The 19,740-nt window shown below is 46.5% G+C and overlaps 1 protein-coding gene across 9 annotated transcripts in view; it reads left to right on the plus strand.

Moving 5' to 3' along the window:
- NGF (nerve growth factor) overlaps positions 1 to 19,740 on the plus strand; it is a 169,560-nt gene that overhangs the window by 121,481 nt on the left and 28,339 nt on the right. For 6 of the 9 annotated variants that reach the window (XM_077295003.1, XM_077295007.1, XM_077295011.1 and 3 more), the window contains one exon: positions 11,142 to 11,263. In XM_077295003.1, coding sequence (XP_077151118.1) covers positions 11,142 to 11,263 — 122 coding nt within the window. The remainder of the gene's footprint in view (positions 1 to 11,141; positions 11,264 to 19,740) is intronic. The other 3 variants (XM_077295004.1, XM_077295006.1, XM_077295012.1) reach the window with 1 other exon arrangement.

Here is a 19,740-nt window from a genome sequence, read left to right on the forward strand (position 1 = left end):
CCACACACACAGCAGGGGAACAGCTGACGTTACTGAACCCCAATAACAGAGGAGGGACTGTTGACTGTGCGTACAGCACTTCTGGACGGCAACTGGCGGTGTTGGAGCCCAGGGACAGGTGGAGGAGGAGGAGGTTGGAGGAGGTTGGAGGAGGTAGGAGGGATTGCCACACACACAGCAGGGGAACAGCTGACGTTACTGAACCCCAATAACAGAGGAGCGACTGTTGACTGTGCGTACAGCACTTCTGGACGGCAACTGGCGGTGTTGGAGCCCAGGGGCAGGTGGAGAAGGAGGAGGTTGGAGGAGGTTGGAGGGGTAGGAGGGATTGCCACACACACAGCAGGGGAACAGCTGACGTTACTGAACCCCAATAACAGAGGAGGGACTGTTGACTGTGCGTACAGCACTTCTGGACGGCAACTGGCGGTGTTGGAGCCCAGGGACAGGTGGAGGAGGAGGAGGTTGGAGGAGGTTGGAGGAGGTAGGAGGGATTGCCACACACACAGCAGGGGAACAGCTGACGTTACTGAACCCCAATAACAGAGGAGCGACTGTTGACTGTGCGTACAGCACTTCTGGACGGCAACTGGCGGTGTTGGAGCCCAGGGACAGGTGGAGGAGGAGGAGGTTGGAGGAGGTTGGAGGAGGTAGGAGGGATTGCCACACACACAGCAGGGGAACAGCTGACGTTACTGAACCCCAATAACAGAGGAGGGACTGTTGACTGTGCGTACAGCACTTCTGGACGGCAACTGGCGGTGTTGGAGCCCAGGGGCAGGTGGAGGAGGAGGAGGTTGGAGGAGGTTGGAGGGGTAGGAGGGATTGCCACACACACAGCAGGGGAACAGCTGACGTTACTGAACCCCAATAACAGAGGAGGGACTGTTGACTGTGCGTACAGCACTTCTGGACGGCAACTGGCGGTGTTGGAGCCCAGGGACAGGTGGAGGAGGAGGAGGTTGGAGGAGGTTGGAGGAGGTAGGAGGGATTGCCACACACACAGCAGGGGAACAGCTGACGTTACTGAACCCCAATAACAGAGGAGGGACTGTTGACTGTGCGTACAGCACTTCTGGACGGCAACTGGCGGTGTTGGAGCCCAGGGACAGGTGGAGGAGGAGGAGGTTGGAGGAGGTTGGAGGAGGTAGGAGGGATTGCCACACACACAGCAGGGGAACAGCTGACGTTACTGAACCCCAATAACAGAGGAGGGACTGTTGACTGTGCGTACAGCACTTCTGGACGGCAACTGGCGGTGTTGGAGCCCAGGGACAGGTGGAGGAGGAGGAGGTTGGAGGAGGTAGGAGGGATTGCCACACACACAGCAGGGGAATAGCTGACGTTACTGAACCCCAATAACAGAGGAGCGACTGTTGACTGTGCGTACAGCACTTCTGGACGGCAACTAGCGGTGTTGGAGCCCAGGGGCAGGTGGAAAAGCAGAGGAACACAATGTAGGCCGAAGCCTGAGAAAGTCGAAAGGGAACCTTTAACCCCCCCCCAAGGCGTTTGTAGCTGAAAGAGCCAGCTTGTGCAGCACAAAACATGCAAAAGGAAAAGGTGGCTCTTTTCATCATGCTCCTTGCAAACACAGAACTAAACACTTATAAAATGTGTCCCCTGAAGCCGTGAAACCGTCCCGGAGGTGGGACTTTCCTTCGTAATATGACGCAGCACAGCCATCATTACTACCCCCCCGCCGCCGTGCCCCGGCTCCTCAGCGTTGTTTGATTCCGTCCCGGAGCCTGCGCTGTTATGTTATCCCGTGGCCAGGCACACTTAGCGCTGCCCATCTTCTGACATCATTTGGTGTCAGGCTGGCTGCGCCTGTGCGGCCGCGCTGGCCGAGAGCCCGCCTCGCAGTGTCTTCTGATGTAATCCCACTGGGGGCCTGGGATCCATGGCCATGCGCAGTGCATATCCTCGCCTCTCACTCCCCTCCCTACGGCTTCTTTTCCAGACTGTGCGGTGTCACGGCCGTGGCATGCTATTAGGGACCAGCTGACACCGAACAGTCTGAAGAAGCCATAGGGAGATGAGTGAGAGGTGGAGGTTCAGATATGCACTGCGCATGTCCATAGATCCCAGGCCCCCAGTGGGATTAAATCAGAAGACACTGCGAGGCGGGCTCTCGGCCAGCGTGGCCGCACAGGCGCAGCCAGCCTGACACCAAATGATGCCAGAAGACGGGCAGCGCTAAGTGTGCCTGGCCACGGGATAACATAACAGCGCAGGCTCCGGGACGGAATCAAACAACGCTGAGGAGCCGGGGCGCGGCGCCGGGGGGGTAGGAATGACGGCTGTGCTGCGTCATATTACGAAGGAAAGTCCCACCTCCGGGACGGTTTTACGGTATCAGTGGACACATTTTATAAGTGTTAAGTTTTGCGTGTGCAAGGAGCAAAACCAAAATAGCTACCTTTTTCCTTGTGCAGCATTACTGCTGCACAAGGTGGCTCTTTCAGTAACAAACGCCTTGGGGGGGGGGGGACAGATTCCCTTACATTTCAGTTGTTGTGTCAGCGTGGCGGTCGCATGACACATTGCCGGCTACACAGCTGGGGATCAGCTGACGTTACTGAAACCCAATAACACTGGGTCGTATGTTTTGACTGTGCAGACGGCACGTCTGAGCCTCAACTGGCGGTGTTGGAGCCCAGGAATTTAAGTTCAGGTGGTAGAAAGATGAACACAACAGGAGACCTGGATAACGTATACAGTGACCTAATTATTTAATCAGGAGGAGTGGCAAATTCCTGCGAGATCCAGGCCTTGTTCATTTTCAGGAAAGTAAGCCGGTCAACGTTATCGGAGGATAGTCGCATGCGACGGTCAGTTAGTACACCACCTGCAGCACTAAAGACACGTTCCGATAATACACTGGCCGCAGGGCAAGACAGCACCTCCAATGCATACTGGCTTAGCTCTGGCCATGTATCCAGCTTTGAGACCCAAAACTTGAAAGGGGAAGAGCCGTCTGGGAGTACAGCAAGAGGGCAAGACATGTAGTCTGTCACCATCTGACGGAACCGTTGCCTCCTGCTGACTGGAGCCGTCTGGGATGGTGTAGACTTTTGTGGCGGGCACAGAAAACTGTGCCACAGTTCGGCCATACTGGTCTTGCCTTGGGCAGAGGCACTGCTTCTGCTCCCTCTTTGTGCAGAGCCTCCACCACTGCCTGGACGCACTGAGCTGCTTTGGAATGCACTAGCAGCACTTCTCTCAGTTGGAATGGAGAAGATGATGGAACTGACCAGTGTGTCTTGGTACTCCCGCATTTTTCGCTCCCGGTTCAACGGTGTGATGAGGCTTTCTACGTTGTCCCGGTAGCGAGGATCGAGGAGGGTGAACACCCAATAATCAGACATGTTGAGAATGTGGTCGATGCGGCGGTCGTTTCTCAGGCACTGCAGCATGTAATCCACCATGTGCTGCAGACTGCCAACTGCCCAAGAAACGCTGTCCCCAGCTGGAGGCGTGATCTCTGCCCGCTCGTCATCACCCCACCCTCGCTGTACACACTGAGTACTGGACAATTCGGGAACTCCCTCCTCTGGACGGATGTCTTCCTCCTCCATTGACTCCTCCTCATCCTCCTCACAAACTGTCCCCTGCCTACGCGTTTGTGAGGAACCACGTGGCGCTGACTGTCCAGAAGATGATGGAAGTGGTGAATCCTCATCCTCCACCTCTTCCACAACATCATCCCTTAGCGCTTGCAGTGATTTTTCAAGCAGGCAGATAATGGGGACAGTCATGCTGACTAGTGCATCATCTGCACTCGCCATCCGCGTGGAATAATCAAAGGGACGCAAAACCTGGCAGACATCCTTCATAGTGGCCCACTCTGTGGTTGTGAAGTCTGTACGGCGCTGACTGCGACTTTTTTGCGCCTGATACAGCTGGTACTCCATTACAGCTTGCTGCTGCTCACACAACCGCTCCAACATATGTAACGTGGAATTCCACCTGGTAGGTAGGTCACATATGATGCGATGTTCCGGCAGGCGGTGTCGGCGCTGCAGAGCCGCAATGCGCGCTTTTGCCGTGCTGGAACGCCGCAAGTGAGCACACTCTAGGCGGACCTTGTGCAGCAGTGCATCAAGATCCGGATAGTCCCTCAAAAAACTCTGCACGACCAAATTGAGCACATGTGCCAGACATGGGATGTGAGTGAGGTTGCCGAGGCCCAGGGCTGCCACCAGATTTCGGCCATTATCACACACTACCATGCCTGGCTGGAGATTCGCTGGCTCAAACCACACATCGCTCTCCTGCTTGATGGCATTCCAGAGCTCCTGCGCTGTGTGGCTACGATTCCCCAAAAAAATTAATTTCAACACGGCCTGTTGACGTTTGGCCACGGCTGTGCTCATGTCGGTCGTAACAGGTACACGTTCATCACGGGTCCATGTGGAGGTGGACTGTGACGGCTCCTGCAGCGATGATTCTGAGGAACTGGTGTAAGAGGAGGAGTCAATGCGTACAGAATGGATTCCTGCAATCCTTGGAGTGGGCAGGACACGTCCTGCGCCACTCGCACGGTCTGTACCCGGCTCAACGACATTAACCCAATGGGCAGTGAGGGAAAGGTATCGCCCCTGTCCATGTTGACTGGTCCACGCATCGGTGGTGAGGTGGACCTTGCTACTGACGGCGTTCAGTAGCGCGTGTTTTATGTGTCCCTCCACATGCTTGTGCAGGGCAGGGACGGCTTGCCTGCTGAAGTAAAAGCGGCTGGGCACACTGTACTGTGGGACTGCCAATGACATCAAGTCACGGAAGCTGTCAGTCTCCACCAGCCTGAATGACAGCATTTCCAGTGACAGAAGTTTGGCAATGCCTGCAGTCAGAGCCTGTGCTCGTGGGTGGTTTGACGAGAAAGGCCGCCTTTTCTCCCATGCCTGTACTACCGATGGCTGTAGACTGGGCTGGGAGTGTGTGGTTGACTGGGAAAGTGGTGCTGCGGGTGGAATGACAGCGGGTCTCTGGACAACAGGGCCAGAGGTTCTTCCACGGCGATCCTGGGAGGAAGCCGAACCAGCTGCGTGTGAGCTAGAGGAAGAGGCAACACGAGCTGAAGAGGTGGTAGCTGCCGCTGTTGGTTGGCCTAGCTCTTCAGTGTGTTTGTCTAACTCCGCCGGGTGCCTGTTGCGCACATGTTTCCACATGTTGGAGGTATTGAGGTTGGCGACTTTTTGACCTCTTTTGATTTTTTGATGACACACCTTGCATCTGACATAGCAAATGTCATCTGCAACTGTGTCAAAAAAGGACCAGGCACTGCAAGTCTTGGGAGCCCCCCTTTTGACTTTTGGAAGAGACATGCTCCTTACGGGTGCCAAAGCGGAGGCTGCAGGATCCGCAGTCTTCCCCCTCCCTCTCCCTCTTTGGGCCGTACGGGGAATCTCTTCCTCAGAGCTGCTCCCACCACCTTCCTGTCCCTGACGCCAAGATGGGTCAAGGACCTCATCATCTACACTACCCTCTGCCCCCAACTGCTCCTCCTGGGTAGTCTCAGCAGCAGAGCACGCACCAGTAAGTGGCACCTGAGTGTCATCATCAGCTGATGCGGCCTGCGAGGTGGTGACCGGAGCCACTGGCCCACCCGCCTCTTCAGAGGAAGACAGAAAAAGCGGTTGGGCATCACTGCACCCTGCCTCTTCTTCCATTTCTCCAATGCTGCTTGGCTGGCCCCCTGTTTCCAAGCCAAGAGATGATTCAGAGAACAGAAGTAGAGACTGCTCCTGTCCTGGGATCTCTGTCTGCCTGGGCAATTTTGCAGGTGGTGAAGAGACAGATGGCTGCTCTCCAGTGCTCTGTGTCTGAGAGGATGTGGCACTAATGGAAGTTGATGCATTAGCTGCCATCCATCCCACAACGGCTTCAATTTGGTCTTGACGCAGCAGCGGTGTACGGCGCTCGGCGACAAAGCTGCGCATGAACGACTGTTCCCTTGTGAAAGTGGGTGCTGATGACTCACCGGTGCCCGCAGCAGGCACAGAATCCCCACGTCCCCTCCCTGCTCCGCGCCCACGCCCACGCCCACGTGCCTTACTCACTGCCTTCTTCATCTTGGTTGACTGATAAAGATAAGCAGAAAAGTACTAACGGCTTTGTGTGCTTATTCCTGAGCAACTCCTCCTAACAGGTATAAGACACACTAATTTTCTAAAGTGTGGACTAGACTTGAATATGAGCTAATGTGGCCTACACAAATGTAAAGTGGTGTAACTGGTGTGTTTGGTGAACTTTATTATTTATTTATTTTTTGGGGCTGAACTGACAACGGATAGAGCTGCAGTCACACGGAGACCGTGCAGACAGACGTAAACGGCGCTGCAAGGCCCAAAAACCCTCCTCTACTTTATCCTATGTAGTGTTTTTCCACAAATTAGCTGGAGACGGGTGGAAAGACACTAATAGGATTTTTTTAAATTAATTAGCAGCAGACTACACTACTTGAAAACAAAATGAAAATTGATTTGGCGGTATGACGCAGTGAACAACCCTGAGCTGGAGACAACCAAGCTACGGCTGCTCACAGACTACAGGGCGAGCTGCAGTCACACGGAGACCGTGCAGACAGCCGTAAACGGCGCTGCAAGGCCCAAAAACCCTCCTCTACTTTATCCTATGTAGTGTTTTTCCACAAATTAGCTGGAGACGGGTGGAAAGACACTAATAGGATTTTTTTAAATTAATTAGCAGCAGACTACACTACTTGAAAACAAAATGAAAATTGATTTGGCGGTATGACGCAGTGAACAACCCTGAGCTGGAGACAACCAAGCTACGGCTGCTCACAGACTACAGGGCGAGCTGCAGTCACACGGAGACCGTGCAGACAGCCGTAAACGGCGCTGCAAGGCCCAAAAACCCTCCTCTACTTTATCCTATGTAGTGTTTTTCCACAAATTAGCTGGAGACGGGTGGAAAGACACTAATAGGATTTTTTAAAATAAATTAGCAGCAGACTACACTACTTTGAAAAAAAAGAAAATTGATTTGGCGGTATGACGCAGTGAAAAACCCTGAGCTGCAGACAACCAGGCTACGGCTGCTCACAGACTACAGGGCGAGCTGCAGTCACACGGAGACCGTGCAGACAGCCGTAAACGGCGCTGCAAGGCCCAAAAACCCTCCTCTACTTTATCCTATGTAGTGTTTTTCCACAAATTAGCTGGAGACGGGTGGAAAGACACTAATAGGATTTTTTAAAATAAATTAGCAGCAGACTACACTACTTTGAAAAAAAAGAAAATTGATTTGGCGGTATGACGCAGTGAAAAACCCTGAGCTGGAGACAACCAGGCTATAGCTGCTCACAGATTACAGGGCGAGCTGCAGTCACACGGAGACCGTGCAGACAGCCGTAAACGGCGCTGCAAGGCCCAAAAACCCTCCTCTACTTTATCCTATGTAGTGTTTTTCCACAAATTAGCTGGAGACGGGTGGAAAGACACTAATAGGAATTTTTGGAAAAAATGTGCAGCAGCCTGCACTACTTCAAAAAAAAAAAAAAAAAGGACAGTATGAGGCAATGAACCACCCTCCCTGAACTGAATACAACCAGCTATGGATGGCCTATGTGGCTGCACTCAGACTAGAGAGTGGGCTGCACTCACACACACACACAGAGAGACCTTGCAGATCGCTGTGAAAACAGCGCTACAAGGCAAAAGGAAGGTGAATAGTAGGTGAACACAGCGGTTGCTAAATTAGCCTTTGGAAAGCACAAAGAAGCAAATCGCTATCTCTAAACTGTCCCTCAGTCAGCAAACAGCGTCCTGTCACTAACTGAATTCACAGCAGAGTGATCGCAAAATGGCGCCAGCGACTTTTAAACTGCATCATGACATCATTTAAGCAGCCAATCACAGCCTTGCCAGTAGTTTCATGCCCTCCATGCTAAACAGGATGTGCCCACACTTGGAATCTTTCTCATTGGCTGAATTTCTGAATTTTGAATCATGGAACTTCCGATTCCGGTATCCGATACGCGCCAAGTATCGGAATCCCGGTATCGGAATTCCGATACCGCAAGTATCGGCCGATACCCGATACTTGCGGTATCGGAATGCTCAACACTATTCAAGACCTATACAGTTTACATGGATTTGTGTGCTCTACCTAAGAATTGATGAATGCATAATTATGGCATTTTATGATTACAAATAATACTTAAAGGGGTTGTCAACTACGAGAACAATCCCTTCTTGACCAATCAGCGCTGACATCACTGTGCCTACCTTTGGACAAATCAAAAATGTAGAGAAAGTCAAGGCTTCAGCTAATTTCTGACTTCCTCTTCATGCTCCATTCAACAGGAGATGGGGACAGTGATGCTGGGGCTGATTGGATGCCAGGGTCACATGTCGCAACACCGCACGATGGCCCCGGGGAGAGTGGCTGCCGACATCACTGGAATGGCGCCAGCACGGCAGGAGACTATAAGCATTATTATTTTATTGGGGCGAAGCGAGAGGTATGAGAAGAAATTGTCTAAGTGATGAATAAGATGGATAATTCTTTAATGTCATTTTTAGAATTTTTTTGTTAGAAACAAATCGGGGTGTGTTCACATTCGAAACCATTTCTGCTCAAATGTAATGCATCTTAAATTTCACAGGAAGTAATTTTGCAAGTATATTTGATAAAAGCAAATATATATTGTTACACAGCTCCTATATAAACTTATATGACTCCTTGAAAGGTTTGTTAAAGTTTTGTACATTGACTTCTTCAAAAGTTGGCTCCAACAGGTAGCAATGGATAAGACCGCTTTGCCTTTCTTCTTTAGAATAACTAATTTGCAAATTTTTTCTCACGGCGCACTGCCTGTCCTATTAAGCCCCCACATTAGACTAAATATACATTTGACTAAACTCAGCTGAAGCTACCAATAACGATGGGTTCAGCTGGGGGTCTTGGACAATTGATTGTCGTTTGAGACATGTCTAATTTCAGACTTCTGATCCTTGTTTTCTTCCTGAGATAAACTTCCTTCAGACATGTCTGGCAGTTGCTGTCCGGTACAGAGCAGAAGACCGCTCAGTCAAGGAAGTGCTCCTATGCAATTGAGAAACAATTAAGAAGGCTGCTGACCGAACAATTGTTTGGCTTACAGCCATCTTATTTGTGTGAGAGGGTTCTAGTCTTCCTATGCCAGCTGATGGTCTCTGTAAGACCAAACAAAACTCTCTTTAAAACATCATCAAAGACTTGTCACCTACTTGACCCACCAGTACCCTGCTTTGTACTGAGAAGAGTCAAGAACCCTGAAGCAGCTGTCTACAGATGAGTGTATTTTCCATTAGAATGAGACTATGATTTGGCTAATGATCTTAGGTTTCAAGGCTCATTTATGGGTCTGGCATTGACTAACGATTCATTCACGCAAGCAGATAATCGTTTCATTGATGAATCATCATGTGATCGTAATTCATGATTAACAAATGATGTCAGAAAGTGTTTATACAAAACAAGAATCACAAATAAAATGGTTGAATAGTGATTGGTACATCTAACATTGTGCAGTGTCTTCACACAGACTTAATCTGCAGTGTGGGTGTGTTTAATGTTCAAATCATAAAAGTGATACTGTTTATTCTGAATACATGAATTCATAATGTATTATACAAACATTTCTGTTGATACTGTACAAAGAAACTTTGATCAAATTAGCAAAGCAAAAATTTTTTACTGAACTATTGCCCTGGATCATGGTCAGCCTTATTTAGGACTTGAATTTCCACTGCTCCTTTTTGTCGGTTTAATCGTTGAACGGGCTAATAATCTCCATTTACATTTCATAATTTTTGAAAGCTGAACTAGATTTTTTTTGCTAATTCAAATGATTTCATGCATAACGAAGGAGCAATTTTGGACACATCGTTCAGTCGTTCAGCCCATTCACATTAAACTATTATCATCAACGAAGGGTTGTTACTGTTTGAGTCTGTTGGATTAGTATAAGTATAAATGCAGGTTTAGAGAAACTACTGCTAATTTGTGGCACTAGATAAATTCTTTTTTTCTTCTGAAGAGGTAACTTGCATGCAGCATCCTGGGAAATAGGGTTTGATTGACACACAGGTTTGGTATGGAACTATAAACCTAAAATGGTAGTGATTCTTTTTCTCCTGTTTTTTATTTCTTGTTTGTTTTTGTTGTTTTTTTTTCTATTAAGAATTTAGCATTTTGGAGGAATGAACAAATGTTCAGGAAATGCTGTTACTAAAATTAATGTGTAGTTTACTAGTTGAATATGTCCATGCTCATTGAAAAGAATGACCACTAAAAATGGTTACTCAATATAATGCTCCAAACACAAACCAATTCAAGATTTAGTATGGTTTCAAACACTGAGATCTGGCATTAGAACGAGACATTGGAGCACGCTGGCAGTTTACACCTCCAATAAAAACAGGAGCGCGATATCAGATCATTTCCTCTGGCTCTAAAGCAAAACTATTTGGAGCGCAAATGTAAATCTCCATCTGTAAGGAAAGCATTCTTGGAAATTGTATTTGTAGAACATGAGGTTATTGATCATTCGTTACTCAATAATAATTCCACATAGAGACTTTTAGGTGCCAGAATTCTTTCAAAATTTTTTGTTTCTAATTAATTCTCTCTTAGAAATAATTTACATACTTTTCTGCCATGGAGCATTGTCTGTAAGACTTCATACTTAGCCGCTTTTAAAGAGAACCAGTTCTTCTCTTATGTTGATTTAAACTAACAAACCGTAAGTTATTCAGATAATGTTCAACATAGTCTATGGAAAAAGTTCAAATGTTTATTCTCTATGTTGGAATATCGAGCCTTTAATTGCTGAGAAATGAGTAATTCCATTCAACTACAACCACTAGAAGGTCTGGCTCTGCTGTTTTTTTTTTTCTTAACTCCATTAGAAATGAAAGAGCCTTCTGGAAATGGTGTAGCACAATGGTCCAATCTTGAAGGAGTTATTTCTGTGTCATTCTAATCTATTCCTTTTAGAGGACAAGGGATAGGAAAACTTTTTTTTTTTTTTTGCTTCTGTTTTATAATTTTGGATAGCTTGATGGATTATTTCCATGATATTTTGCTTTTCAACCAGTTAATTAATGTCATTTGTTGTATTCCATTAGCAGCAAGGCACCTCCAAGACACCTCCCTGCACAGATGGTATGCTGGGCCCCAACTCAGCCCAGTGTTTGGATGGAATAAAGGCCTCGTGGACAGAGCAGCTTTGTACACTGTACACCCAAAGGTAAGAAATTTGAAATTTTATATGTATGAAGAATAAAACTGACAACAAATATACTATAGAGGAAGCCAATAAAGCTGAAAAGAGGTCTTTTGGAGATAGGTGGTCCTGGCCCGGTTTGTCTCTTTTGCCATTTGGTTGTTAAAAATGGAATCTCAAGCATTACTGCTTAACTTGAGTAATTTTTTTGACTTAAAAAAGCAAGTTATAAATGTTCTTTATTACCGTATTTTTTGGACTATAAGACACACCGGACTATAAGACGCACCCAGGTTTTAGAGGTGGAAAATGGGGAAAAAATATTTGAAGCAAAAAAATGTGGTAAAATATTTAGTAACATAAATAACATACTATTATATGTGGTGTTATTATATATAATAGTATGTTATTATGTTGGAAGCTGCGGGTAGAAGATAGTGCTGCGGGACCAGTGTGGTGTCTGTAAAGTACTATGTGAAGATGCTGGAGGGTGAGTATAAGAATGGGGGCACAGGGCTTATATTTAAAGCACCACTCCAGCACTGCAAAATAACACTGGAGTGCTGTTTTAAGAACCCATGGGAGAACTATAACTCCCAGCTTGTCCTGCAGATGTAATGGCATGCTGAGAGTTATAGTTCACCACAGGAGTGGCAGAGTGCTTTATTGTGTGTTGTAAAGATTAACCTTTTAATTGTGGCAGCCCGCCAGCCACACTGTGGTGAGGTAAAAAGCTGGAGCATCCCATGACTGCACACAGAGCCCTCTCTCTTGTTGCCTTTCCACAGCACAGGTTATAAGAGGAAGCTTGCAGATTCTCAGATTCTAGTATGGTGTTTGAAGGACCTGTGATGATGTCAAGAAGAGGGAGGGCTCTGTGCTGCCATGTGATGCTCCAGCCCACCCACTTCATGACATCACACAGGTCCTTATGCCTCAGCAGCATCCAGCACAGCCCACGCAGGTATGCAGCGTTCTTGTCTCTTCTGGCCCCCTGCTGCTGCCCCCTTCTCCTCCATCGGACACACAGACCTCCCCAGCTGCTGCAGGAATCCAGCTCTGGGGAAACCGTGAGGGTCCCTGTTTAAGTGAAGGAGTATTCAGTCGCTGCTCCCCGCTCACTGCTCAGTGCTGACAGGTGGGCGGGGAAGCGGCTAATGAATATTCACTGCACTTTAATCATCGGCACCATGTGGTTTCCCCAGATTCTGGCAGCCAGACATTTTTCTGCCTCCTGAAAGTGGGATAACAGTGCGATCCCACTAGCCGCTGCCCCCTCCCAACGTTACATCTGTACCATAAGACGCACCCACACTTTCCTCCCAAATTTGGAGGAAAAAAAGTGTGTCTTATGGTTGGAAAAATACGGTAGCTACAGAACACTGTGTGTGTACACATTGTTCTTTTAACCAATAAGAGCCCTAGTTGGATAACTCATATTTGATAAATGATATCGCAATCTATCATATGAAAATCAATATGGACAACTTTAAATATATCCAGAACCATTATTTAATTATTACTATTAGTATTATTAATTGTGCATAAATTGAGTTTTCCACACAAGTTCACAGAACATTTATTAATTTAACTTAAGCAAATTGAAATGTTTAGTGAACAGATTATTTTACTGGAAACTCCTCTCAGACATCATAGCCACTAAGCTACAGAACCATATGAACCAATACATGAATCCAGCTCAGAAAGGTATTGGGAACAACACCAGAGGTTCTAAGCACCAGCTCCTAGTAGATAGAGCAGTCGCTTACGGCTCAAGATCCAGACAGACCAATCTCAGCACAGCGTGGATTATCTACAGGAATGCTTATAAATCAATGCCACACACATGGATTGGAGTATTCTTGGCTCTCTACAATGTCAACAGGAAATTAAGAACCTTCCTTAAAAACACAGTGGGGCTAAGGAGAACAACACTGGAAGTCAACTCAAGACAAATGGCACAAGTGACCATCAAATGTAGCATATACCAAGGCGGTGCACTGTCCCCATTGCTGGTCGGCATAGGCATGAACCCTCATTACATAGTGGAAGCACCATCAGCCATCTCCTCTACATGGATGACATCAAGCTGTATGCAAAAAATGAATGCGACATCAAAGACATCGGGATATCCTCGGACAGGAGAAGTGAGGCCGGTTGGTAATAAAGAGAGGCAAGGTAGTCAAGATTGATAGAGTGGAATTACCAGCAGGGCACACAGCAGATGCACAGACATGCTGAAAGTACCTCGGCATCCCACAGGGATACAGGAACCATGATGAGGAGGCAAGGAAAGCGGCAACATCTAAATAACATCAAAAGGTAAGACAGATCCAGAAGTGCCAGCTCAATGGGAAGAATAAAATCCACACCATCAATACATATGCCCTGGCAGTTATCAGATACCCTGCTCGCATAGTGTGCTGGCCAAAAGAAGAGATGGAAGGTGCAGACTTGAAGACATGAAAGCTCCTCACAATGCATGGAGGTCTCCACCCTAAATCTAACATCCAAAGATTGTATACCAACAGAAAGGAGGGTGGTCGAGGCTTGATAAGCATCCAAGCCACCATCATGGATGAAACAAGGAGTATCCAGGAATACATCAGAAAAATGGCACCAAAAGATGAGATGCTGAGAGAAAGCCTAAGGAAGCAACAACAACAGATCTGGAAGGAAAAACAAGAACATGAAGCGCCATGGTGACAAGCCACTGCATTGGATGTACCATCGACAGATAATGGAGGTTGCTGACATGGAGAAATACTGCCAATGGCTGGAGAAAGCTGGACTCCGGGACAGCACAGAAGCATTAATCATAGTGGCACAAGAGCAAGCAACTAAGTACCGTATCCATAGAAGCAGGAATCTGCTACACAAAACAAGACCCAAGGTGCAGACTGTGCAAAGAAACCTCAGAAACAGTTCAACACATAGTGGCAGGATGCAAAATGCAAGCCGGAACAGAGTATACCTAATGCCACAACCAAGTAGCAGGAATTGTATACAGGAACATCTGCACAGCATATGGACTAAGTCCAGGTGGGTGACCCCAGAGAAAATGGTGGAGAATGAAAGGGTTAAAATCCTGTGGGACTTCAAGATCCAGACGGATAAGCAGATGTTGGCTAACCAACCAGACATTGTAATAGTAGACAAGGATCAGAAGACAGCAATGATAATAGATGTGGCAGTGCCAAGTGACAGCAACATCAAAAAGAGGGAATATGAGAAGCTGGAGAAATACAAGGGCCTCAAAGGAGGACTGGGGAAGATGTGAAAGGTAAAGGCAGCAGTGATTCCAGTGGTGATAGGAGCACATGGAGCAGTGACCCCCTAAGGCTACGTTCACATTAGCGTTGCGTCAGGCGCAGCCGCGGCGACGCATGCGTCATGCGCCCCTATATTTAACATTGGGGGCGCATGGACATGCGTTGCACTTGCGTTTTGTGACGCATGCGTCACTGTGGTGCATGCGTCAGGGCGCAGAGGACGCTGCATGATGCAGTTTTTTCTGCGCCAAAAACCATGCAAAAGTGGACGCATGCGTCATAAAATGCTGCGTTGTGCATGCGTTTACATTTGCGTTGTGCGTTGCGTCGCCAACGCTGCACCGCTAGTGTTGAGCATTCCGATACCGCAAGTATCGGGTATCGGCCGATACTTGCGGGTATCGGAATTCCGATACCGAGATCCGATACTTTTGTGATATCGGGAATCGGTATCGGGATTAATAGCAATGTGTAAAATAAAGAATTAAAATAAAAAATATTGCTATACTCACCTCTCCGACGCAGCCTGCAAGTCACCGAGGGAACCGGCAGCCTTCTTTGCTTAAAATGCGCGCGTTTACTGCCTTCCGTGACGTCACGGCTTCTGATTGGTCGCGTGCCGCCCATGTGACGGCGACGCGACCAATCACAACAAGCCGTGACGTAATTTCAGTTCCTGAATGCCTAATTCTAGGCATTCAGGATTTGAAAATTACGTCACGGCTTCTGATTGGTCGCGTGCCGCCCATGTGGTCGCGTCGCCGTCACATGGGCGGCACGCGACCAATCAGAAGCCGTGACGTCACGGAAGGCAGTAAACGCGCACATTTTAAGCAAAGAAGGCTGCCGGTTCCCTCGGTAAGGTGCAGGCTGCGTCGGAGAGGTGAGTATAGCAATATTTTTTATTTTAATTCTTTATTTTACACAGTAATATGGATCCCAGGGCCTGAAGGAGAGTTTCCTCTCCTTCAGACCCTGGGAACCATTAGGGATACCGTCCGATACTTGAGTCCCATTGACTTGTATTGGTATCGGGTATCGGTATCGGATTAGATCCGATACTTTGCCGGTATCGGCCGATACTTTCCGATACCGATACTTTCAAGTATCGGACGGTATCGCTCAACACTATGCACCGCACAACCCAAATGTGAACGTAGCCTAAGTTGGGAAAATGGCTACAACAGATCCCAGAAGCAACATCTGAACTCTCTGTCCAGCAAAGCGAAATGCTGGGAACAACTAAGATCCTGCGCAGAACCCTCAAACTCCCAGGCCTCTGATAAAGGACCCAAGAATGAGATAGGATAAAAAAAGACCACCCCCATTGGGGGGTGAGAAGGTAGCTTTTTTTATATTTGTATGATACTTATCGTTTTTTTCAAAATGTGATAAACCGTAGTTTTGGGAGCTGCGGTTTATAATATTTTGAAAAAGCGATAAGTATCATGCTTATACATATATTTAAACAATTGATATGTATTATGCTATATATGCATCATTGTTTCATTGATTACTGATATTGTGCATAAAAGCAGTGATCTTTAATCTGAGTTTTAGGGAATATTATTCCTTTTTCTCTTTTTGTGTTTGTATCTGGATACTTACTAATAATGTTTATGTATCTGAGGAATGGATTTGCATCTATTACATTCTAAATGATGGTGCATTTGACTACCTGCATAACATCTTTATTGGATGTGGGAGTATACTATATATACTAAATCCTGATCTTTGTATATTTTGTGTCCAGGAATATCCTTTGGTCACTGTGAAATTTGCTGACTGAATATATAAGATGTACAGTGGGTAAAATAAGCATTTGATCCCTTGCTGATTTTGTAAGGTTGCCCACTGACAAATATATGAACAGCCTATAATTTTAAGGGTAGAGGTAGAATATCAAAAATAAAATTCAGAAAATCACATTGTATAAATTCTATACATTTATTTGCATTTTGTAGTGAGAAAAAAGTATTTGATCCCCTACCAACCATTAAGAGTTCTGGCTCCTACAGACCAGTTAGATGCTCCTATTTAACTCATTACCTGCATTTAAGACAGCTGTCTTACATAGTCACCTTTATAAAAGACTTCTGTCCACAGACTTAATTAAACGGTCAAACTTTAACCCATGGGCAGACATACCGCCTGTTCAACCGGTGCAGCTGCTTCGGGGCCCGGAGGCTCTGGGGTGCCCCTGCAGGGCAGCTAATAATGAGGGCAACCTGGCCAGTTTATATGGCCCTGAGGCTCCGGGGGGGGGCCCTGGCCAGATTGCCCTCATGTGTGGTGAGCAAGAAGCAATCCCTGCAGCTCCGCTGTTTGCAAGAGAAAATGACAGCGGAGAGGAGCTGCAGGGAATGGATCCATCCTGCTTCCTGCCCTCACTTCCTGTCTCAAACAGCAGCAGCTGAATTACATCATCATTCAGCCCCGTGGCTGTGTGAGACAGGAAGCTGCTTGCGATGGTGCGGCTTCAGGATAACGTGCGCAGAGGTGAGGTGAGGTGTGTATGTGTATGCATAGAGGTGAATGGTGCTGTGTGTGTTTGTGTGTGTGTATAGGTGGAGGAGAGGGCAATGACGGGGTGATGGGGCAGAATGCAACGATTGAGTTGACGGAGAGGGCAATGATAGGGGTGGTGGGGGAGAAAGCAATGATGAGGTGGTGGAAAGGGCAATAATGAGGTGGTGGGGGAGGAGGAAATGATGGAGGAGGTGAATGGGCAATAATGGGGGTGGTGGGGAGGAGGAAATGATGGAGGTGGTGTAATGGGCAATGATGGGTGGTGGGGGAAAGATAATGATGGTGGTTGTGGAAAGGGCAATGATGGGGATGGTGGGACAGGAGGAAATTATGAAGGTTGTGGAATGGTAATGATGGGGGTGGTAGGGGGGAGAAGACAATGACAATAACACTATCCTTGGTTACATAGTTTCCTCTTTTGTTATGTATAACACCGTCCCTTATTACATACCATCCTCTCCTAGTTATATAGGATGCCCTCCCTTATTATATAGCTTCCTCTGCTGTTATGTACAGTGCTGTCTCTTACATAGTGCATTTTTGTTATTTTTCTTATTAACAGCGCCCCCTTTTATTACATTGTCCCCTCTCTTGTTAGATATAAAATGACTACTGATGGAGGAGCCGGTGACCAGACTACCAGTCCATCAGCTACTCCTTTTGAAAATAAGCTTTCCCATGCTCCATCAGCCATCATTACATTATACAGCTAACAAGACAGGATGGTATGTAATGAAAAACAGGGCTCTATAAAATCCAATATGTAAGGAACGGCGCTGCACATAACAAGAGAGGGAACTGTATAATAAGAGATGGCAATATACATAATAAAGGAGACTATGCAATATATACATGTATGTGTGTGTGGATATATATATATATAGATAGATATATATATATATATATATATATATATATATATATATATATATATATATATATATATATATATATATATATATATATATATATATATATATATATATACAGCTTTGTTGCCATAGAAGGAGGGGGCCCCAGACACATTTCCTGCACAGGGGCCCCAAGCTGTCTGTCTGCCCATGCTCTGACCTCTACAACATGGTCAAGACTACAGATCTTTATAAGGATGTCAGGGACAAGATCATAGATCTACACAAAGCTGGATTGGGCTACGAAACCATAAATAAGACTCTGGTTGAGAAGGTGACAACTGTTGGTGCAATAGTAAGGAAATGGAAGAAATACAAAATGACTGTCAATCGACATCGATCTGTGGCACCATGCAAAATCTCACCTCATGGGGTGTCCTTGATCATGAGGAAGGTGAGCAATCAGCCTAAAAAACTACATGGGGGAATTTGTTAATGATCTCAAGGCAGCTGGGGCCACTGTCACCAAGAAAACCATGGGTAACACATTGCGTTGTAAAGGTTTAAAATCCTGCAGTGCCCACAGGATCCCCCTGCTCAAGAAGGCACATGTGCAGGCCCATTTGAAGTTTGCCAATGAACACCTGGATGATTCTGTGTGTAATTGGGAGAAGGTGCTCTGGTTAGATGAGACAAAAATTGAAGTTTCTGGCATTAACTCAACTTGCCGTGTTTTAGGAAGAGAAATGCTGCCTATGACCCAAAGAACACCATCCCCAATGTCAAGCATGGAGGTGGAGACATTATGTTTTGGGGATGTTTCTCTGCTAAGTGCACATGACTACTTCACTGCATTAATGGGAGAAGTGACGGAGCCATGTACCGTCAAATCCTGAGTGATAACCTCCTCCCTTCGCTAGAACATTAAAAATGGGTCATGGGTGGCTGGGTCTTACAGCAAGACAATGATCCAAAACATACAGACAAGGCAATAAAGGAGTGGCTCAAAAAGAAGCACATTAAGGTCATAGAGTGGCCAAGCCAGTCTCCAGACCTTAATCCCATAGAAAACTTATGGAGGGAGTTGAAGCTCCGAGTTGCCAAGCGACAGCCTCAAAATCTTAATGATTTAGAGATGATCTGCAAAGAGGAGTGGAACAAAATTTCTCCTGACGTGCGCAAACCTCATCAACTACAAAAAGTCTCACTGCTGTGCTTGCCAACAAGGGTTTTGCCACCAAGTATTAAATTTTGTTTGGCAGAAGGATCGAATACTTATTTCTCACTGCAAAATGCAAATACATTTATAGAATTTATACAATGTGATTTTCTGGATTTTATTTTGATATTCTGTCTCTCAACATTAAAATTAACATACCCTTACAATTACAGGCTGTTCATGTCTTTGTCAGTGTGCAAACTTACAAAATCCGCAAGAGGTCAAATACTTATTTCCTCCACTGTATCTGTAACATCTGACCTGATTGAGGTGTTTTATCTGACCTTTGTACCAGATATACCACTGACATTTAAACTGTCTAGCAATATCAATTGTATTGATCTTTATTTCTCTATTAGTGATGAGTGAACGTGCTTGCCACTACTCGGTACTCACCTGGGTATCACTATGCTCGGTGTACTCGGCCAGCACCGAATATTTCCGGGGTTATTCGGCGGGAGCTCGGGTCTCCACCTTTTAATTTTGGCGCTTTTTAGAGTGCCAATCAGCATGCAGGGATTGTCTGCCATGCACTGTAATACTGCAGCCATCTTTGTTGTGGAATTGTAGTGATTGGCTGGCCGCACAGCATCATCAGGTCTATAAGAGATCTGTTGCCGCATTCTACTC

This window comes from Ranitomeya variabilis, chromosome 3 (assembly GCF_051348905.1).
Source record: "Ranitomeya variabilis isolate aRanVar5 chromosome 3, aRanVar5.hap1, whole genome shotgun sequence".
NCBI classification, from domain to species: Eukaryota; Metazoa; Chordata; class Amphibia; order Anura; family Dendrobatidae; genus Ranitomeya; species Ranitomeya variabilis.